The sequence below is a fragment of the Durio zibethinus genome, chromosome 9, assembly GCF_047325235.1.
Source record: "Durio zibethinus cultivar Kanyao isolate XHJ-2024 chromosome 9, ASM4732523v1, whole genome shotgun sequence".
NCBI classification, from domain to species: domain Eukaryota; kingdom Viridiplantae; phylum Streptophyta; class Magnoliopsida; order Malvales; family Malvaceae; genus Durio; species Durio zibethinus.
In genome coordinates this window covers 27584548-27609533 of record NC_143170.1, presented here as the reverse complement: position 1 = coordinate 27609533, position 24986 = coordinate 27584548, and the positions used below count along the sequence as shown (strand labels likewise).

Genomic DNA, 24986 nt, shown 5'->3' with positions numbered 1-24986 from the left:
ACTCGAAAATTTTTTCGATTATCTCTTATATCATTTAATATATTATTAGAGTTAATATTTAAAAATTATGAATTCAAAAAATTTTATATGTGTTATATTTTTTTTAATTAAATAAGTAATAGGATAAAAAAATATTTAAGAATTGATTAAGAATTTCAAAAAATAAAAACTCGAAAATTATGAACAAAGATTTTGTAAATATTAAAAATTAAATCTCAATTTTTGAGAATTCAATTATTTAATTTAAATTTCGAACTCATTAAAATTTGATATTAAAAATTAAAGAAAATCTTTTCTTTCCAAAAAAGACAAAACTTGGAACATTACTTTAGATAATCAACATAGATATACCATATTATTTTTTTTAGATCACATTTATCAATGCAACGTGCCAACATTCATTAAAAAAATAAAAATTTTGTACTAGCATGCTCTATTATTTTATATACTTATATTAGCAAAAATTACAGGTTTCATTGATAGATTATATTTTATATTTAACTTTATTATTTGTAGTAATTTTTTAAAGGGGTTTGAATTTTTTTGGCATGCTTTATTGTTGAATAATATTAATTTATATATTTCATATCATTCCTCAATCATGAGCAAAATATAATGATGTCAGCTTTCACGTTTGCTTGGCCCTCTTCTAATAAAATTGGAGAAAGCAACATGTGCATTGTCACATGTGCTAGATTCATGCACTTGTTTTGTGGAAGAAATTTTTTTTAATATTGATAAATTTTTGTTGAATAAAATAAAATTTTAAATTATACTATTTAAATAATTATTTATTTAATTAATTTTTATTTTTATTTTTATATTTTAATAGGTATTAATATTAATATAATCACATTTTATTAATTATGAAAATTAATTATTTACAAATTATATAAACAAATATATTTGAAAAATAACTTTATGTTATCCTAAATTGATCTTAATTAAAAAAATTTTATTTTAAATTAAATTTAATTAGTCAAATATTGAAAATTTTCATAGGATTTTTTTTATCATTTTGGTAAAATCCTTGTAATTTGTAGCAAAATTATTCCAATCAAGGGAATACTCGAAATGATATTATAATACAATTATTACTAGTATTATATAAGTTTAATTGTCTTTTTAAATTTATTGAATGTCACTTTTTGAATGATGATTATATGAATTAATCAAATTAAATTTTAAATTTTTTTTAAAAAATTATTATACTCATAAAATTCTTTTTTAAAAAAGTAAATTGCTAAATGGCTTCCTAACAAACATTCTTTTACTTTTTTTATTTTCCATTCTTATTTAAAAAATAAGAAATTTGAACCCTCCATCATGAACCATTGAATCAAATCAAATGTTGGGATTGTTCTACAACTTTATTCTTTTTGGAAATTGGCAAGCGATTTCCAAAAGAAAGTAAGTCCTCAACAATCACTCACAGGGCTCAGCTCCATTTCTAAGTAAATTCTAGAAAAAAAATTGGATGAGAGGAAGAAAACTTCAAATGAGAAAATACATGCAAGAAACTGCAATAACAACAGTAAGTGATGCAATCAAAGTAGATTTGATGATTCATATATTTTTATCATATAAAATTTTAAAATTAATATATTTATATCATGTTTTATAAAAATATTATTCGTCATAATTTATATCAATACGAAAATATAAAACATAAAACATAAAATATTTTTTTTATTTTATTAAATACATATATAATTCTTATTAAAATTTTAAATTATATTATTTTTTATTTTTTGTATCAAATTAATATTATATTATTACATTATATTAATATTATGTTAGCTTATAGTGTCAAATAATCGTATTTTTCTTTCAAGTTCTGAGCCCAATTGTTATATACGAGTCATGAGACCCTATACTTGCCACAGATTGACAAGAGGCCGACTTATCTAAACCCAATTGTTATATATGAGACCCCATATTTGGCCCACCTACTTTAGGCTAGGGGCCTACTTATGACATATGCTATACTATTTAGATTTATTTATAATATTTAAAGATTAAATTTTAATTATTTAAGTTAAAATTGGAATTCTTTAAAATTTAATATTAAAAATTAAGTAAAAGCTTTTCTTTCTAAAAAAGACAAAACTTATAACACTACTTTGGATAATCAACATAGATATATTATATTAATTTTTTGAGATCATATTTATCAATGCGACGTGCCAATGTTCATTAAAAAAAATAAAAATTGTGTACCAACATGCACTATTATTTTATATAATTATATTAGAAAAAATTACAGGTTTAATTGATAGATTATATTTTATATCAACTTTATTATTTGTAGTATTTTTTTAAAGGAGTTTGAATTTTTTTGGCATGTTTTATTGTTGAATAATATTAATTTATATATTTCATATTATTCCTCAATCATGAACAACATATAATGATGTCAGCTTTCACGTTTTGTTTGGTCCTCTTTTAATAAAATCAGAGAAAGCAACATGTGAATTATTATATGTATTTGTTCATATATTTTCTACAGATTATCAATTACAAGACTCTTGTAATTTGTAGCAAAATTGTTCCACTCAAGGTTATATTGGAAATGATATTAGGACACAATTATTACTAGTGTTATACATGTTTAATGGTCCTTTTAGAGTTATTGAATATTAATCGAATTAAAATTTAAATTTTAAAGAAAATTAATTATAATCATAAAATGTCAAAAAATTTTAAATTACTAAATTGCATCATGGTAAACATTATTTTTTTATTTTTTATTTTTCATTCGTATTTAAAAAACGAGAAATTTGAACCTACAAACCTTAAATAAAGTTCTTTAGGTAAAATTTATGAATTTTTTTTAAATGAATTAACAAAAACATTAATAAAAAAAATTATAATAGATAGATTAACAAAATTTAATGTAAAAATTAATAATATATAAAAAATTATAAAAAATATTATTTATAATTCAAATTTGATTGATACTTATTCAATAATAAAAATTTTATTAATATTTTTAATAAAAATATCTATATCAAAATATATATCAAAATTCATTAAATTTTTTTAAAAATTTACACATTAAATTTATGCAATGAAAATTTTTAATTCTTAATTATTTTTAATAAAAAATTTTATGAATCTTATTTAAAAATTTATCTAAATCTATCCCTTATTATGAACTATTGAATCAAATCAAAAGTTGGGATGCTTCTACAATTTTATTCTTTTCGGAAATTGGCAGGTGATTTCCGGAAGAAAGGTGACTCTTCAACAATCATCCTCAGGCCTCAAATAAAAAACAATAGCAAAAGCTGACAAGTTGTATGGCTGTTGATGGTTAAAGCGGCTATATTTCCTAGGCTTCATTATTTTTTTAACTGAAAATTATCCTATTGATCACATGTCATTTGACTAAGCTTAGCCCTCCGAATTCATATTTTCGTTTCCACGGTGGGACATCTGGATCCTCCTCACTTAACTTCCAAAGTGGGAATCATTGTTTTGACTTATTGGTAATGATTACGAGGTGGGTCGTGCTGTTACATGGTACATGGTACCTAGTCCTATTTAAAGCCATAGACTTCAACACATGTGGAAAGAAGAAATTAACTATGGATAATGGAAACGGATGGTGGCGCCTCCATTATTTTGCCCATTCAGACGTCTTCATCCATCTTGCTATCACAAATCTGCCCCAAGTTTAGGACAATTCAAGCATCCAAAAAAATTGTCCCTGGTCCGATAATTTAGCCAAATGGTTGAATTAGATTAAAATCGATTTTCATTTGATTTAATTTAATTTTTTAAAATATAAAAAATGTGATAAATTATTGCACTTTAATATTAAAGGAATTTTTTTTAATATATGTGATGGAAGAAATTTTTATGAATTTAATCATAAAATGATATTTATTTAATCAAATTAAATATGATAAGAGATATGAAGTAATTAATGGCCCTTGTTTAAAGTCAAATTTGAGAAATTAGGCTTATTCATGCTAAAAATGTCAAGGGAAACTTGACCATGGCGAGTGCTAGCAGTCAAGTCGCAGAGAGGGTGGGAGAAATTTGCTGCCAAATCATCGAACTTTAACATCTTGTCGATCACTGGTCTGTGCTAAAGGGAACTTGAGAATCTTAAACGGTAATATAATATAAAAATAATAAAAATAAAAGATAAGAAATAATATAATTTAAATTTTTAATAAAAATTATAAATAAATTAAATTAAATAAAAAATTTATCTTATATTTTTATATTAATATAAATTATAATACATATTTTTTTATAAAATATAATATAAATACATAAATTATTAAAATTTAATATAATATAAATATACGAATTATCAAATTCAAGAATTACTAAAGAGTTTGATTCAAACACGTTTAAACTCGTCATGGGTAGAATTGATGGGCAGGAACTTAACCCAATATTCATGCAATCTTGGCGCAGCCAAAAACAAAGCTAGCCACTAGTATTAATTTTCTATAAAGTTATGCTCCACCAGCAATGGATTTCCAATGGCTGCCACCTTCAAATTCTTTAATTTTTCCCCCATTTGTCAACTTCATATGCTTGGGAGTTACTACATGGTGAAGGTATCATCTGTAATCGGATTGGAATGGGAAAATGAAATGGTAAAACCAATGCCCCCAAATGCACAAAAGGATAACTTAAACTAAATACCACCCAGTCAAAAAATTAAACTATGTCACTACTTTGATTTGTTGGTAAATCGTTTTAGAATCAATAATTGTAGGATGTATATATTTTTTAGTCCAATTATTGTTGCAAATTTTACTTTAAAGAGAGTTGACAATGACACAATTGACAAGTTCTATTCGAAAACAAATAAATAAATATATATTTTTTAATATTTGAAATTATCCAAATTTAAAACTTAATTGTTAATTCGATATCGTAAAAATATTACATATCAAAATTTGTTATCAGAAAAAATCTGAATAAAAATCCATGCATAAAATAAAACCAGAAGGTGAGATAACAGCTATGCACATCAGAGAGACAACATCATAATCAGGTGATGAACCATCATATGCATCCAACATTTTCTTGTCTTTTTTGGTCTTATATGTACAAAGTTGTTGAAACTTGGTTTAAGATGATTTAGAATTAATCTTACCAATTAGCCTACGTAAATGAAGGCTGTCGTCACCATAATAATTATCCTTTGCTTAATTTCCTTTCACTTTGTTTCCAAACACTCACATAAAGGAAAAATGAGGGGAAATTTGAAGAAGACAAAAGGTGAAGTGAAGCCTTCCCAGAAATTCACCTAACCTACTCCCACTTTACAATGTCTTCTTCTCCATGTGCTAATGACAACAACATATCCCCAATAGCAACAAGAGGTCATATCTCTCACCAGGTTTCTGTTTAATTAGTTGTTTTATTTAATTATTGTTATCATATGTTCAGTTCATGTTTGAATTGATTTGCTTTTGTTATCATATTTCTCCACTAGGAGGCAGGGGCGTTGAAGACAACAACTAGTGGCCTCTTTTGTTTCCATATTGACCTTTGTTATTTATATTCAAAATCCAGCAGCGTTTGTGCGTTGACAAGTACAATTAATAATGCAATATTTATTTGTTGGAGTCTGTATTTGGGGTATGGGGCTATAAAACAGTGCCAACTGATATCCCAGGATTGGTTTATAATGATTATCCGCTAATAAAACCCCTGCCTCAAATCATATCTCGTGCTGTTTTCTTCTACTCTTAACCTTCTCATCTCTTTTTCTTTGCTTGGATTCTTAAGGTTACTGGATGGTTTTATCCGGGAACAAGATTCACCCTCTCTTCTTCTCTGGCTTCTATTATTTCTGGTGATCAAGACTTCGTTTTCAGGTTCCGTTGAATTTTGTGAACAAAAACAGGCAAAAAAGAAGGGGCGTTCAATTTTCGCATTGGTGAATCAAAACAGGCTTCTTTTGTGAATGGATGTTTTGAAGATGAAATGGAAGAAAAACGTGATTGTCAGGGCCTGGGAAAGATGCTGGTCGCTTGGAACTGGCAGCAAGAAGTCATCAGGAACTTCTTGTGACGCATTGAAGAAGAGCAAGTCATGGCACTGCTGTACAACAAGATCATCGTCTTCCCTGGAAGAAGATCATAAAGGGAAAAACAAGTGTCAGGTAGCTCCAGAAGGCTGCTTTTCTGTCTATGTTGGACCCCAAAGACAAAGATTCGTGATCAAGACCGAGTTTGCCAACCATCCATTGTTCAAGATGTTGCTAGAAGACGCTGAACTTGAATATGGTTTCAGCAGTGAAGGTCCCCTTCAGCTTCCTTGCGATGTTGATCTGTTCTACAAAGTTTTGGCAGAGATGGACAGTGGAGAAGAAATAAGCACTCCCGTTTGCAGCTTTGCTTACAGTCCATTAATCATTTGCACCCCTTCTCGTCGCCAGAGTTCTAGTATCAATGAAGGCTATGGATCATATAAACTTTTTACTCCATCTCGAATGCTTAAATTGAATAGTTATTAAACTACCGTTTACAAAATTTTCCCATTCTTTTATAAACTAGGATTGGATTTGGGAAGATCTTGCACATACATCAATGTAATTCAAAGTGGTGTTTTGTTTTCATAATTTAGTGCATATACTAAAAATATTAGTACACTTAATGTCTATGTCCGAGCATAAAAGCAAGATTCGAATCCCTTTTTTTTAAATAAAAAACTTTGAAGGGGAAGATAAAGATCAAAACGGATGAAAAAGACCGACAAGTGGTTGGCATTATAGTTAAGGTTAATCTTTCTTGATCAAGAGGCTTTAGGTCGAGTTTTATTAATAATCATTTATTAAAATTATTTTAAATGTACGACTTACAGTTATTTATTTTAAATTATCTGATAAAATATATTTTATTTTGATTTGAAGAATTAAATAAATCTATCTATTTTGAATTTTTCATACCAAAAAATTATACGAAGAAACCCAAAAAAGAGAGAATAAGAATACTTACAAATTTTCCATATAAAACCAACCTAGCTAATTTTATCTTCTCTGTTTTTTTTTTTTTTTTTCTTTTAATATGGGGAATGAAATCACGCACGAATATGTTTAGAACGCGAATTAAACTGTTTGAGTAAATTATTTTTACATGTTTGAAGTAAATGAATTTCCTTTTTTTAAAAGCTTAATTTATATAATAATTTGTTTTTTGTTTGACATCTAACGAATTACCAATTATAATTCAATTTGGAAGTAGTTTCAAAATGCTTTCTCAAATTAAACTCACTACATTTTCTTTTGGTTTCTCATAAATATAAAAAATATAAATTATAATCAAATTCAAATAATAAATAACTTTAAGTTTACTAGCGTATCTTATCCAAACCCATTTATAGCCTATCCATTGTCATTCATAATTTTACACCCGTCAGCTATACTGACCACTATGACCCAACCAGAAAAGTACAAAAATGCATGAGCAATTATTTTATGGCTGTAACTCAAGTTCAACGAAGTGAAAATTTGATAGTCAAGGCATTTATAACCAAAAAAAATAGCCAGGCCTTGGTTTAAACCAAGCTGTACAAAACAAGTGTAGAAAATAAGACCAAAAAATGGATGCAAAGACAAAAAATATTACAAGAAAATAAAAGATTTGTAATAATTTTATAGCGGTATTTTATTTACAAATATCGCTAGCTTTCATATTTTTATAAAATTTAAGGCATTTATTATTAAAACGCTACTAAATATTTAAATAGCGATGTTTTTATTTATAAACGTTACCTAAAACAAAAATTAGCAGCGTTTATCGACTAAAACGTCTTGAATAATTCTTTGTAAAAAATTCAAATGATTACTAAAGACATTTTTTACATGAAATACCTTGTATAATCCCATTGTAGAAATATATAGGGGATTACTGAAGGTATTTTTGACAAATAACGCATTGAATAATCTCCTCATAAAAAAATATTGACGATTATTGAAGGCATTTTCTGCAAGAAACAACTTCAATAAATATCCTATCAAATTTTAAGGATCATACGGTTGTTAAGCATAAGGTTGTAGGTTTGATCCCTCCCTTTAGCTTTTTTCAAGTTTTTGAAGAGATTATTTGCAAGGGATTATTCAATGTATTTTTTGGGTCAAAATGTCTTCACTAATCCATTTAAAAATTTTTGAAGAGAGAATATTGAAGGCATTTTCGATAAAAAAATGCATTCAATAATCCATAGAAAAATTTTGAAATGAATTTTTTAAAGTGTTTTTGGTCAAAAATGCCTTCAATAATCTAATCAATAAATTTTTATAAGAAATTATTGAAGACAATTTTGGTCAAAAACGCCTTCAATAATTGATACAAAAAATTGAAACAGATTCTTGAAGGCGTTTTTGGCCCAAAACGCCTTCAATAATTCATTTAATAAATCTTTATGAGAATTATTGAAGGCGATTTTGATCAAAAATACCTTCAATAACATTTTGTTAGGGATTATTCAAGACATTTTCTAAGTAAAAACGCCTTCAGTAATCCCATCAAAAAAATTTTGATTTAATTATATATGTGAAGTCTGTTTTAGGTTTATGCCTAGAAAACATTTGGTTTATATATATGATACTACGAATTACATTTTGGAATTTATATTATGAACATTGTTATATTTCAATAAATTAACCACACATCTGAATTTAAAACAGATAACGTTGTCATATAAATATACTTTTCTTAAATAATCATACTTAATATATGTGTATTCATATAAAACAAATTTATACCAATAATATTAAATCAATATCCCAATCTACAAAATTAAATTATCTATACAACATGGCATGTTAAAAATATTACAACAAATGATCCTCATATATTTACATTCAACCAACAATGTCCAACCTCAAGGTTTATCAATAAATGATAATACATACTCACACCACTCTTTACGGACTTCATCAAGTTCTTCTACCGTGAAGCTTTCTTTACTCTTCCACTAAAAAAAATCAGAAGTAAATGTTAATAAACAATAACATAATTTAGCTTCTTCTTTTTTTTTTGAAAATATAACAACTTTATGAAATTTATACTAACATTGAATGGTGTGGTTATAAAATCATATAAAACTATCTTTCGCATAAAACGAAGGACATAATATCCATATTCAGTATATCCAGGTTGATGAGGTAGCTGAAAATTAAATTTAGTGGGTTTAAAAAATATTTATCTACACAAACTCAGCATAAAAGAATAAATTTCACATTTATCAGTAATTACACCCAGTTTATCTTGCCTTTTTATCAAATGCAGTTATTACGCTAAATTGAAAAGAAAAAAATTACTTAATACATAAATAAAATTACTTATGAAGAATAAAAGATTTATAATATAATAACATATAATACATCTTTATAAAAGTTTTAATTTTGAGGTTAGGCATCGCTGTTGGTTGAGCTAAATTAAGTATGGCGTTAAGAAATTGGTATCAATCACAATAAGCTGCCAATGACGATTGTAAAATAATAGGAATGATATACTCAGATTAGGTATCATATCAGATTCGGGTAAGGTTAAAATAATTATTTGTATGAATATAACTTACTGCACATTATATGGGAGCAAATAATAATCAACTCATTTTTTCATACATTCAATCACATGATTAGCATGAAAAGCGACTGTGCCACTCTGTTCACTAATAAAGTTGAGGTCAATAAATCTAAATCTGTTGGTTGTTTATCTCACCTTGACCTCTTTATATAGAAAGTTGCATGATAATAATCAACAATACTAGTTAGTAATACACCATAATATAGATTAATACATATTGAGTTTTTATATTGTATTTATAAGCTAACCTCATATAAGCAACAATATCAACAGCTGATATTTCATCTAGTTCATAAAATTCTTTAACCTCATCCACATCAATGTAAAAAAATAATGGTTTATCAAATAACCCTTCTTCAGACTCAATGGTTATGCAGTTTTCTCCAAATAAATGATCGAGTGAATAATTAGATAACTCATCCATAATAGCTTTAGCAAGGATCATACTCTAAGTCCTAAATTTCTACTACAATATATAATGAAATATAAGTATTAAAACCAAATCAATAAATATAATAAATAAATTAATATTAAACTTATAAACAAAATCATACTTCATGGCTGGTAGCAAAGGTTGGGTTCCTTGCCTAACTTGCAACGAAAGCTTGTCCTAGGTGGATGATGCTATTTGACTGGCCTACAAGCATGCTATGTTGTATTGCTACCAACATAACCCCTAAAGCAATGAGTCTTTGTTGTTGCTTATTGAAGCATTGCTCCTGGTCATCAAGTCATTGCTATTGTTGCTTAATAATTGCTTCATATTGTGCATTTATCATTCGAGGGGTTTTAGGTTTATTATTTAAAAACTTTGATGGCAACACAAATTTACCAATCCCATGAACTCACTAGGCCTTTCTTTAGCTCATAATGCTAAAGACAATGGATCTTTGCCATACTAGGTTGCTAGTTTACCGGATTTAACTTTGGCAGCATAATCATTCTAAAAGATAATAATAAGAGTAACAACAAATCTATACAAGCTAGAATAGAGTCACGCACACAACTAAAATGCCAATCATATGTGATTTAATGAACAGTTATACATACAATCTTTTTAGCCAATTTTTCAGTTGGTTCATCTGTAAATGATCCATCCTTCTACAGATGTCTTTATTTTCAAACATCTTATCTAAAAACTTTAGTGCCAAAGCTCGCTGATTCCTAATAAATTATCATAATATAGAATCAAAATCTATGAAATGAATGTTCATAAATATTTATTTATGAGTATAAAACAAATGTGTGAATACTTATAAGCTCATACTTGACATTTGCGTATCTTATTCTCGCTGTCCGATGGTGATATATTTGTTTAGCCTGAATATTCCTTTGGTTTTCTTTGATTTTCTAAAAAAGAAAAATTACATAAATCACATATAAAAATATCGAATATATTGCATAAAATCTTATAAACAATTTTTTTGGTAATGGGTTTGTGTACTGAGAAATCTTCTGATAGCCAATCTCAAACAAAATTTCTTCAATCTTTAACACTTATAACATCTGCATATGATGTAGGTGAAACAGCCAATACATCACTTTGATCAGCGAGCGATAAAATATATTGGGTTGTCAATTTGCTTTTAAAGTCTCTGAATACTTTTCCAACAGATTGTAACACAAGCTTTTTACAATCAATTGGGATGTCGAACCATTCCTAAATAATTTAACATAATTAGTATGAACACATTGAATTTCAATTAAATGATCATTTAACAAATTTTATGAAATAGTTGAATAAACATACCACAACCAACTACCATATAACATATTTTAGATCATTAGAAACTCATCGTCAATTGGTGTATGTAATTGAAATGCTACTACGAATGACGACACCAATATGAGTAGCTAACTTAGTAGTTTCATCAGACACAGGCTGTCTACTTTGATTGAAGTCTACATGAATTTTTATGTAACTCACTTTAATTTGTTTATTTTGTCCCCTTCTTTTTCCTTTTTGGTCTATAGGTGTGTCTTATGCATGTTTAGTAAAAAAATAAGTATGTTGTTTGCAATCCATAATACCTGTGATTTTGATCATAATTATATGAAATACACCAAATTGACTATCTAAATTTAACACTGTACGTAATAAAATACAACCAACATCATACTATATACAGAAACACCATTTAGCATACCAATCAGTAATGCATTTAGAAACACCATTCAGGAAACCATTCAGCAAACCAATATCATACAATACCATTCATCAAAATAATATCATACAATACCATTCAGCAAACCATAATATTTAAACCAAATTACACGAAAACACCATACATGCAATGAAAGGTATTTAGACAACTAAGGTTATGGTGAAATGAATAAAAATATAATGCAAATGTAAATAGCAAAGAATCGAAAAAAATACCTTTATCGAAGAATATAAATAATACAATAAACAAAAAAATAAGGACATATCAATAAACAGAGAGCTGTGCGACATTAAGTTGTTGAAGGTCGGTGACGACGATAGAGATAAAGAAACCAAAAGTCAAACTAAAATATTTATTAAGTTTGATTTGGTTGATTAATATAGCTTTTAATTATTCTTTGTACTAGTTTGTGATTTCGAAGTTCAAGACAAGGGAATGAATATAAAAATTATAAGAGAAGGCATTTTTCTGGCAAACACCTTCAATAATCTCGTTAAAACTTGACTACCAGCTTATTAAAGGCATTTGTACTAAAAGACACCTTTAATAATCCCAAAAAAATTTTAAAATAAAATTATTAAAGGTATTTTTTTTTTAGAAAATGCCTTAAGTAATTCTGTACAAAAATATTATGAGGATTATTGAAGGCATTTTATAAAAAAATACCTCAAATAATTTCTTTTAAAAATTTTGAAGAGAAGATTATTGAAGGTGTTGTTAGTAAAAAAACACCTTCAAAAATCTCCTCATTAAAATTTAAGGGGATTATTGAAGGCGTATTATGCAAAAAATGCCTTCAATAAATTCTTTCAAAAAATTTGAAGAAATTAGTAAAGGCGTTTATAGTAAAAAAATACATTTAATAATCCTCTTAAAATTTTACTACAAGATTATTAAAGGTGTTTTTTTACTAAAAGATGCCTTTAATAATCTCAAAAAAAATTTAAAAAAAATTTATTGAAAGAAAATACCTTCAATAATTCGATCTATTTTTTCAATACATTATTTATTGAAGGTATTTTTTGCTAAAAATACCTCTAATAATTTTGAAGATGACATTATTGACGGTATTTTTAGTCAAAAATGTCACAAAAAATCTTCTTGTTAAAAGTTAAAGAGATTATTAAAGGCATATTATGCAAAAAAAATACCTTCAATAAATTTTTTTAAAAAAATTATAGTGGATTATTGAAGACTTTTTTGATAAAAAATCACCTTTACTGATATTCTCTTGAAAAAAATGAATGGGATTATTGAAGGCATATTATGCAAAAAATGTCTTAATAAATTCCTTCAAAAACTTAAGAAAATTAGTAAAGGCGTTTATAATAAAAAACGCATTCAATAATATTCTTAAAATTTTACTAAAAGATTACTGAAGGCATTTTTTACTAAAAGATGCCTTTAATAATCCCAAAAAATTTTTAAAAGAAATTCATTAAAGGCGTTTTCTAAAAAAAAATTACTTCAATAATTCCATTCATTTTTTCAATACCTTGTTTATTGGAGGTATTTTATGCCAAAAATACCTTCAATAATCCTACCCAAAAACATTACGAGGATTATTAAAGGCATTTTATAAAAAAAAAATGCCTCTAATAATTTTGAAGATGAGATTATTGAAGGTATTTTTTGTTAAAATACCTTTAAAAATCATCTCGTTAAAATTTAAGGGGATTATTGAATGTGTATTATGCAAAAAATTATTTTAATAAATAAGCTATTAAAAATTTGAATCAATTAGTGAAGGTATTTGTAGTAAAAAATGCCTATAATAATCTTATAGTCAAAATTTATTATGAGTATCAAAGGCATTTTTGGTATAAAATCACCTTCAGTGATAAAAAATAAATGAAGGCATTTTCTGTCAAAAACACCTTCAATAATAAATTATTGAAGGTGTTTTTATTAAAAGACGCCTTTAATAATCTCAAAAAAAATTTTAAAAAAAATTATTAAAGGTATTTTTCTTGAAAAAAACCTTCAATAATCCAATCCAAAAATATTGCGAGAATTATTGAAGGCGTTTATTTGTTGAAAATGCCTCTATTTGTTAGATGTATGTATGTGTGTCTTACAAACTCTAATAAAATTATCCCTAAACTTAGTGCATCCAATCCTCAACTTCAAGCTTCATCGTCATTAATCTACTATTTCTCTTTCCAAACTAACTACAATTTACTTTCCTTTTCCTTCAGGTTTTAGTATTCAAGCTTTGTCTTTTAGAACCCTATTTCGACTATTCCTTAGTTATTTTTTATAGTTTTTACTTCATTCTACTATTCTTTTAGCTTTTGCAATTTCGATATTCTTTTTGGTTTAAAATTTTTCTCAAAAACCCACATTTTTCAAATACCCATTTGGAACCCATCATCCACTTCCTTTTCCCTTTTCTTTTCATTTTTTTTTTTAAGATTTTCTCTAAACCAATTTTACCTTATTTCAACCTCAACTACAAATACTCTAGGGTGATGTCTGGGTTAGCAGCAGAGTTTTAAATGCTTTTTATCAAATAGCTGAGAAAACACTTCACAACAAGAAGTTCTGGTCTTCTGTAAGTACTGGTCTTGTTATTATTTTTTGTTTAAAATATAGTAAACTTAAGTATTTGACATGATCGTTTTCATACAAATTATTTATATAAATTTGGTCTGATAATGTAATAAGTACTAAATGGATAAGAGTTAGATGTAAAAGTTAAAATTAAGTCAAGCGTACAGAGATAGAGTGAAAATTATTCTTAATTTTGCATTTGAGAATACAAGTAAAGATAATATGATATTATGCACGTGTGTGAAGTGTGCTAATATCGATTGGCAAATGCGTGAAGTTATTTTCAATTTTTTAATTTGTATTGGATTTGTCTCGGGATATGTTAATTGATATTTTCATGAAGAGTCTGTACCATCAAGGTCTTCCACTAGAGTTTTTTCAACTTCAATGGCTTTCTAATAGTAACGTTATCTTTTTATAGCATACGATATTAAAGATATGTTGCGAGATACTTTCAACATTCATAACCAATATTTTTCATAATTTGTCTCCCAAAAATGATGGATTTAATCAGTCTCATATTAATGAATGAATTTGGTGAACATGGGATAGGTGTAGGTGACCAACAATCTAGAGGAGAAGCATCAAAGTTTTATAGGTTGCTTGAGGATATGAATGAAGAACTTTATGAGGGATCAAAGCATTTAAGGTTATCTTTCTGTATTCGTCTTTTTCACTTGAAATGCTTATATGGATGGACAGAAAATTCTTTGACTTTATTATTAGAGTTTATGAAAGAAATGTTTCCTTTTGTAAAAATCTCTGAATCTTGTAAAGAATCAAAAAAGATGATCAAGAATTTGGGTCTCGAATATGAGAAAATTCATAGTTGTCTCAATGATTGCATGCTATATTGATGTGATAAAAAAAATTAAGAATCTTGTCATTTGTGTGGTATTTCTCGTTGGGTGAACAAAAACCCCGATGAAAGGTTAAATAAGGATGGTGATAAGGTCTATGTACAAAAAAAGTCTGTTAAGGTTTTACATTATTTTTTATTAATATCAAGACTTCAACGACTCTTCATGTCTTCCAAAATTGTAAATTCAATGAGGTGACAGCATGAAAAGCAAACAGATGATAGAGCATTGAGGCATCCTGCAGATTATTTAGCATGAAAATTATTTTATTCTAGGTTTCTAGACTTTGCATCTGATCTTCAAAATGTTATGCTTGGACTAGCATTTAATAGATTTAACCTATTCAAAATTATAACTACTTCTTATAGTACTTGGCCAATTATATTGATTCCATACAATTTGCCACCACGGATTGTCATGAAGTAATAGTCATGTATCTTGTCTATGATAATTCTAGAGAAAAAAGATCTGGATAATGATATAGACATCTACTTACAACCTTTTATTAAAGAGTTAAAGTAATTATGAAAAAAGTTGAAATCTATAATGCATAAAAAAAAAGAACTTCAATATACGTGCTACTTTATTATGGACTATCAATGATTTTTTTATTTATGCGAATTTATTTGGTTAGAGTACAAAAGGTTGTTATGCTTGTCTATGTTGTGTTGTGCAGACATATTCGAAATAGTTACCTAATAGTAGAAATTTTTGTTATATGGCACATCGTCAATGGTTAGATGATAATCATCAATTTATATTTCAAAAACATTTTTTTAATGGAACTAAAGAGTTAAAGAGATCGTCTTTACCAATTAGTAAGTCTAATATCTTGTCAAAGTTAAAAGATATCAAATTTACTTATGAAAAAATGACTCTATTAAGAAAAAGAGTGAGAGACATCTTTGAAGGTGCCTGGCCTCATATTACGTAAGTTGATGATACTAATACTCAAGTTGATGATTTTGATGTTCAAAGTGATGAGATAGATAATGAAAAAAATGACCCTAATAAGTCTAAGTTGTGGAAAAAAAGTATCTTTTTTGAGCTGCCTTATTGGGAATATAATTTATTACCTCATAACCTTGATTTGATATACATAGAGAAAAATATTTACTAAAATTTTATCGGGATAATTCTCAATGTGCATAGAAGAGCAAAGGATGACTTAAAGAGTCAGCTTGACCTAGTTGATATAGGGATTCGCCCTGACCTTCATTCGAAGTTGCTTCCTAATGGCAAATATCGATTGCCTTTTACCTATTTTAGGATTTCTAAAACTAAGAAAGATGTGTTTTGTAAGGTTTTGAAAAATGTCAAAGTTTCGGATGGCTATACGTTAAATATATAGAGATGTATGAATCTGAAAGAGCCAAAACTTTCTTCATTAAAGTCACATGATTATCATATTTTGAAGCAACACTTAATTCTCATTGCTTTACATTCATCAATGTCAAAGCAAGTTACTTATATGGTAATTGAATTGAGTAACATATTTAAAGCTTTATATGGGCAATATCCAGATGTGAAAGAGCTTGACAAACTTGAAGATCGAGCCACAATTACTTGATGCTATTTAAAGAAGATTTTTCCTAAACTTCTTCACTATTATGATACATTTGGTTATCTACCTTCCATATGAAGCAAAAGTCAATTAATATATCATATCGAAAGGTATTATTTGTTAATAGCTTGATTTGGTTGTTGCTGTTGATTATGCTACTCTAGTTAAAAAGATATATGACAAATGTTTTATGCCATAGATTTTTGGGAAGGTTAAAATCTCATTGTCGTAACAAACGTTATCCGAAAAGTTCTATTGCTGAAAGATATTTAGCAAAAGAGTGGACAAAATTATGTTCTCGTTATTTGTAAGTTGTTGAAATGAGATTTAATAGACCATCAAGAAATATTAGTATGCAGCATACTAACTTTGCCAACAGTTATCTTTTTAAAAGTTTTGGACAACCAATAGGCAAAGGTGAAATGGTGAAGTTAAATGATAAATCTTGAGTAAAAGTACATCGATATGTTTCTTTCCATCATGACTCAATTAAATCGTTTCACACATAAGTTTTTTTTGGAAGAAAATTGTAAACACTCCAATTTGTCTGAGGGTTTACTTGTGATTTTTGCTAATAAAAAAATGAAAAATGAAAAAATACATAGTTGAAGTTGAAGTTAGGTTTAAGGTTGAAATTCAAAGAAAATTGATATTCCTTTATGGATTGGAGTTATCAAATTCAGAATCTTATAAATACATGCCTACATAAAAAAAAATCCAAGAGAGAGGCAGAAATCAGAGAAAATAATAAAAAAAATTTTTCAAAGATTTTTTGGGGGTTTTTAAAAAAATTTTTTTTTTTTTTAAATCTAAAAAATTCCCAAATTCTGGTGACTTTTTTCAATTTTTGTCTCTGAGTCAAGTCGCTGAGCCATTTTTGTGTTTGAAGTCAAGTCGCGTTAAGTCGCTCCAACCAAGCCGTTTCATTTTTTTTGTTTTTTTTTTGTTTTTTTGGTATTTATTTTTTTTTTAGTATTTTTGCATGATTAAATTTTAAAAAAAAGAATAAAAAATAAAAATAAAAATTTTTTTAAGATAAATATTAATTATCTGATGATGGATTTTTTAGAAATTTTAAATGATAAATTTCTATAAAATTCCTAAGTGAAAATTTTTTTCTAAATTTGTTCCAAATGGTGGAATAATTTAAATAAAGTTTCAATAACAATAATTAATATTTATTTTTAAATAAAATAATAATAATAAAAAATATTAAAATTAATAAAATTTTTGAAATTAAATACAAATTACCCAAAGATGAGATTATTCAAAATTTCAAATAGTAAATTCCTAAAAAATCTCTAGGTAAGAAATTTGCTCTAAATTTATCCTAAATAGTGAAATAATTTAGATGAAATTTTAATAAAAGTAATTGTATTCTTTTTCAAATAAAATTTTGGTTGAAAATATATGACAATTGTTCAATAATTATATTCTTAGAAATTTCAAATGGTAAATTTTCAAGAAATCTCTAAGTAAAAAATTTCTTTAAATTTGTCCCAAATTGTGAAAAAATTTAAATGAAATTTCAAGAAAAATAATTGTCATATTATTTTCTTTCTGAAAACAAAAAAAAAGAAAAAAAATTTTTAAATAGGCCCCAATGATGAAAAATTTAGAAATTTCAAGAAAAAGAAAATATTTCTAAATTGACCCAAATGGTGAAAATTTTAAAAATTCAATAAAAAATAAAATAAAAAGAATTTCCAAATACATCCAAATGGTGGAGAATTTAGAATTTAAAATAAGAAAATATTTCTAATTTGGCCCAAATGGTAGAATGATTAGATATATTTTCAACAAAAAAAAACTCAAAAAATAAAACCAACAAAAATCTTTCCGATTACGGAGCCTCTTCAAGAAATCAAATGAGATTCTTGAATACTCTTGAGGTAAAAAAATATTTTTAAGAATTTTACCAAATTGATGAGAGAATCTTAAAAATTATTTTCAATATTTAAACATTAAAACTTAAAACCATTAAAATCAAAACCTAAGGATAAATTTAAAATAAAATGATACCATCTTTTAGATGAGCATGTGGGAGTGTCATAACCTTCCCCACATGTAACTGAACTCTCGAACCCTGTTTTGATTAGTAGACCTGAACCTATTTTTTTAAGGACCCTTAATCAAGCTTAGGAGCTCCTTAAGATGATAGATTCATTAGATGATCAATTACACCTAGTTAAAAAAGATTGGTGACGACTCCGTTTGTTAAATCTAGCTATAGATTACGAATCTATATGTTATAATAGTTTGGTGACTCCACTGGAGATAACTATAGAGTCAAGCCATAAACTTTTAAATTTATCCTATTCTTTGGTCTAATAGTTTTAAATTGTAATGATTTGTGTTATCTGTTTACTAACATTTTTTTCTTTTTTGTTTTTTATTTTTGGGGCATGAAACCTATAAGTTTCTTCACACACACTATCACATGCATTTGCATTACATGAGTTCTATACCCAGATTCTGTCCCTTTTAGGAGAGAGTAAAGTACCTAGTTCTCATAAGATAACAATATTCACAATGGTTAGTGAAATACTCTTATTCAAATTGAATTCTTTCTGTCGATAGCCTATGATGGGTGAGGATTAAACTGCCTTACTAGTTTGTGATGGACGATGATGTAAGAAATAATTTGAAAACCTTTAATGGTCAAAGTCACCTAACTCTGTATATAATTAACACCTAAGAGGGTCAGTTTTAAGATAGAGCCCTTCCTATCCATTGATAAATGTATCTCAAAATTAGGACACAAGAAGAAATGGTTTGTAATCTAACTATTTTGTTTTGTGCATTTGCATTACCATATCATGCATCATTTTTATTGTCATATGTAACATTCTACATTTGCATCATTTTTATTTCATCCATGAAAAGGTACATTTCATGAATAAACATGCCATGCATAAAGCATAACATTTTTTATCATAATTATGGTATTCAAGGTCAAAGATAGCTCCTCTAAGCAAGAACTAAACTCATCAATACAACACAAGGGCTCAAGCCAGACAAATGAAACAAAAAAATTTCAATAATCTCGAAAGGATAGAGAAAGCTCAAGAAAAGCTAGAAAGAGAGTTGAATAGGATTTTAAAGGCTTTGAACAAGTTAAACAAGGGAAAAGGTATAAAAAAAAGTACTAGCTAATAAAACCATCCCTCACAAGAAGTGGATGACCCATTGTACCCTCATAGTTTTAAGCCACATCAAGCCCAACCCACATAAGATCCACCATCATATCAGTTTACCTATCTTGTAGGGTATACATACCCTTGAATGCCATTAGCTTCAAATCTAGGACAGTATTAGAGTTATGTAAATCTTGTCTTTATCGAGAATGTAGTAAAACTAATACCAATTCCTAATTTGGACGATCCAAGAGAGAAAGAGAAGCTGAGGCTCAAGGATAAAAAGATTTTAGAAGCCTTAAAAGCTGAACAGAAGATGAATTGTTAGAGGAAAGATTATGAACAGTGAAAAAAGTTAGTTTTTATGGTTAAGTGGATGTTGTTGGGCTCTGTTTAGTCCTAGATGTGATTATTCCTCTAAAATTTAAGGTGTCAAAATTTAAAAAATATGATGGTACAAAATGTTCAAAGACTCATATTATTATGTACTATCAGAAGATGGTTGTTCATGCTCATAATGAGAAGCTATTGATGTATGTATTTCAAGATAACCTTACGAGCTCTGTTGTTAGATGGTATATTCAGTTGGATAAGACTTCTATTCGTTCTTGAAGCGATACAACTATGCCTTCATTAATCAATATCGACATATTATAAACTTAACCCCTGATCACCTTTTTTTACAAAATATGAAAAAAAAAAGTGACTGAATCATTTAAAGAATATGTCTAGAGGTGGAGGGATATTACTTTTTAAGTACAACCTCTTTTGACTAAAAAAAAGATCATTGTGTTATTTGTCAGCACTTTGAAATCTCTTTATTATGAAAAGATAATAAAAAATACAATAAAAAATTTTACTGATATAGTGATCTCAAGCGAATCATTAAGAATGCCATTAAAAATGGTAAGTTGAAAGGAGGAAAAACCAAAAAGGTGCTAAAAAAGAAAGAGACTGAAACTCAAGCCATAAGCCTTGATAGACAGTTTAGGGGATATCAACCCTATCTACTGTAAGGTTACTCTCCATATTATCCTGCTATGAACAATATCTCACCTTACCCTTACCAACCATATCCATAATCAATTTACTCACCAACTTACCAATCAGCCTTTTAAGTACCTACATATGATTCTAGTCATATCACTACATCAGCTTCAAAGCCTAACAACCAAGTGAATGGTTTAAAAAGATCTCAGGATAATTAAAAAAGAGCATAAATTGACCCTATCCTTTGACATATACTGAGTTATTCCCAAAACTGATCAAAAATAACTTGGTATTTCCAGTTATTCTAGAACCACCCTATCCAAAATGGTATAATGCTAATGCGACTTGTGATTATCATAATGGAAATGTAGGTCATTCTATTGAAACCTGCCCTACTTTCAAAAATAAAATGCAAAGTTTGATTTGGAAAGGCTTGGTCAACTTCGACAAATCAAGAGGACAAGATCATTTACTTGATTGCACAGAGGCATAATTTTGGAGAAAAATATTAAGGTTGATTGAATGTTGCTTGTTATTCTAGGGTTTTTTTTAGAGGAATGTTATAAATTCTTTTATGCAATAGGATTTCATTTGTTATCATTTTAATAAAAGACAAGTTGATGACTTTCATTATATTTTTTCTTTCATTTAACCATTGTTCCATGCTTTGTTACCTTTCATTTCCATTCTTAAATTTCGGATGGTGAATATTTAGACAATGATAACAATAATTCTGAGATTTAATTTAAAAATTTATTTACATTGATTTGAAGAGATTATTTAAGCAAAAAAAGTAAGTTGTTGGCAAATGTGAAATAGATATATCTTAAAGATGTGCAAATATCCATGAGCTTATTTTTTATCAATAGATAATGTTCAAGAAAATCATTCACATTTGAGATGAAAAATGGCTATCTTTTTTTTACCATTTGAAAGACCATTCATTGCTACCTCTTTGAGTTTATTATGATTTCTTTTTCTAAAGAACCTCGACCAATTATCACATTTCACATTGAGGGATAATTTTTGAAAAAAAAAAGGTAAAAGATCATAAAAGGTTTTAAATATAGAAGAAAAAAAGAAAGAAAAACAAAAGAAAAAATAGAGAGAAAAAATGAATGCCACACATGAATTGGGGCAAAGTAATGAGTTTTTTTGTGAGGAATAAGGTGAATGAAAAAGGAAAAAGTAGTGAAATGATGTGAAATGGGGTAAAATGCCAAGTTGTTTCAAATGATGAGAAATGATTCTTTGGTTCCAAACCTTTTAAACACATGTTTTGAGCCTATTTTATTCATTTCTTTCATGACCCTTTATCATAGCCTACATTACAACATTTAAAAGCTCATTCGGATCAAATGTAAGTGCGTAAATTGAATAATCATAGGTTGGGCTAAGGCATGCTTGTGATGGAATAGCAAAATCCTACTACATTGCTTTAGAGATTGATTGGTGAGAGATATCACTAATGGATGAAAAAAAAAGAGAAAAAAATGAAAAAAAATAAAGAAAAAAAAAATGAAAGGATGAAAAGAAAATATGAAAAAGGGGATAAAAAGAAAACTTAAATTGAAAACCCGAAAAGGCGATTTGGGTAGACAAATCTTTGAGCTGAAAGTTGAATGAATAGTTCAAATATATGAAAGATCAAAGATATCTAAAGATCCTTCAAAGTTAGAGCAAAGTTTGATGAGCTCAAAATGATTTCAACAGTCAATGAAATGAGTTTTTGAAAAAGAATCCTAGATTAATATTCAAAATTATCTGAATATTCATTGTTTAGATATACCATTCATCTCAATGACATGCATCCAACTTGTTTCTTTCCCCATTTATTTTTGTACCAAACTCGTTTCTCATTGATTGCCTTTCTTTCAATTCATCTTATGTTCTCTTATTCTTACATCCCTAGAATGAATCGAAAAAATGTATTATTGCATTATAATTTTTAAAAATTAAAATGATGATGCTTGAATGATAATGTGCATAAAAGATTCTTACATTCTTTTGAAAAAAAATCTAGGATGATAGGAAATAAAAAAATAAAAAGTGTAAAAACTTGAAAAGATGATTTGAAAGGACACATAGTGTGATCAAATGATGAATATGATGATGGATTGGTCAACAAATGAAGAAAAAGCAAAAATTTGAAAAGAATACGATCAAAAAATGGATATGATGATGGATTGATCGACATAACTTGTGAGTTGTGGCCAAATGATAAAAATAATGTAGATTAAAAGATATAGTTTATTCTGAAATGGCTAGTGCTAAGAAGCCTATAAATTATGGTAAAAATAGTATGGATCAATGGATGAAATCTATAATGAAATTGCTAAAGTTGAAAAGCTTATGAATTATGATCAAATGATGAGGATCAGTGGATGAAATTCATTTTGGAATGGCTAGTGCTGAAAAGCTTATGAATGGTGATCAAGTGATTAACATAATGTAGATTAGTTGATAAAATTTATTCTGAAATGACTAGTGTTAAGAAGCCTATGAATTATGGTGAAAATAGTATGGATCAATGGACAAAATTTATTTTGAAATTGCTAGTACTAAAAGGCCTATGAATTATGGTCAAGTATCAATTGACAAAACTTATTCTAAATGATTAGTGTTGAGAAAGTTAGAAAAAAAAGATAAAAGTTGATGGAGTCTTGAGAACCATATTACCATAATTAATTAGAATTTCATGATATGGACATCCGCATTACATGCATTACATTTACATTGTTATTTAGAAAATATCTTAAACTTTGGTTTGGCTATCCATTTGCATTATGCAGTAAACATTTGAATCATGGTTAAGAATATGGCATTGTAAGAATCTAGATTGTTACATTTGCATCATTAGAAAAGCATTTGCATCATTGATCATGACATTTAGTACATACAAAATTTTGACTTTGATAAAAGTTTAAAAGTCATCTGAAAAAAGAATTTTGAATATTTTGATAAAGTTTTGAATCCTCGAATGAGAACCTTTGAGTCTTAAATGAGACTCTTTAAGACGTCCTCAAATGAGAATCTTTGAGTCTTAAATAAGAATCTTTTAAGATATTTTCAAATGAGAACCTTTGAGTCTTAAATGAGAATCTTTAAGACATTTTCAAATGAAATCTTTAAGGCATCCTTAAATGAGAATCTTTAAGAAATCCTTAAATGAGAGTCTTTGAGATGTCAAATTCTAAAATTTATTGAAAGTGAATCATTAAACCCGAATGAAAAACTTTAAACTTTTGGATGTGAATCTCCAAAATTCAAATGAGAATCTTTAAATGTTCAATGTGAGCCTTGGAATTTGCATGTGAATCCCTGAATTAAAATTTTGGGTAAGAATCTCACAAATACGAATCTTGAAATCTTACTAATCAAAATTCTTGCAAAGTTGGAAAGCCTTGCGAATCTGATCTTAAATTTTATGAAATTGGAATTTTAAGAATCAAATTTCAGTGAATGCTTGTGAAGCTGAAAAGTTCTTACGAATTTGAACCTTTGAATTTCAAACTCAAACTATGAATCTTTTGAGTTTCCATTACAAATTTCATCAAACCTGATTTATGACTCCTCTGGACAAGATTGTCAATGAGCATTTTATTTTTCAAAATTATGGTTTCTATGTTTAGAAGAGCATTTTATTTTTCAAAGTTGTAGTGCCTCTGTTTGAAGGAGCATTTTACTTTTCAAAGTTGTGATGCCTCTGTTTAAATGAGCATTTTACTTTTCAAAGTTGTGGTGCCTCTGTTTAAAGAAGCAATTTATTTTTTAAAGTTGTGGTGCATCTGTTTAGAGGAGGATTTTATTTTTCAAAGTTATGGTGCCTCTATTTAGAGAAGCTTTGTTTATTTAAAAAAATAAAAAAATAAAAAAAAAATAAAAAATGGGTGAATATGTTGGGATGATCATATGAATATGAAGGGTGTCTACGTCTTTGTATAATTTTTGTTTCACAAAAATGTGCAAAGAGGGGCAACAAGATTGGTGACGACTCTATTTGTTAAGTCTAGCTATAGATTTACGGATCTATATGTTATGACAGAAATAATTCATTCCATTAAGCATAATTTATTGTAATTTTTGTTATTGTTAATACTTTATCATGATGTTTTATAGTAAGTATAAAAATAATTTGAGAACTTGTG

The 24986-nt window shown here is 27.4% G+C and overlaps 1 protein-coding gene across 4 annotated transcripts; it reads left to right on the top strand.

Annotated features, from left to right (window-relative positions):
- The first annotated feature begins 5201 nt into the window (after nucleotides 1-5201).
- LOC111317980 (uncharacterized) lies at nucleotides 5202-6637 on the top strand. 4 transcript variants are annotated; one of them, XM_022920564.2, is made up of 2 exons: nucleotides 5202-5354; nucleotides 5468-6637. In XM_022920564.2, exon 2 carries the CDS (start codon nucleotides 5942-5944, stop codon nucleotides 6491-6493), a length of 552 nt encoding a protein of 183 aa, XP_022776299.1. In that variant the 5' UTR covers nucleotides 5202-5354; nucleotides 5468-5941; the 3' UTR covers nucleotides 6494-6637. The 4 variants fall into 4 exon arrangements, with proteins under 4 accessions (XP_022776299.1, XP_022776316.1, XP_022776291.1 ...); XM_022920581.2 differs by having other exon boundaries at nucleotides 5204-5354; nucleotides 5764-6637; XM_022920556.2 differs by having other exon boundaries at nucleotides 5207-5371.
- The last annotated feature ends 18349 nt before the right edge of the window (nucleotides 6638-24986 follow it).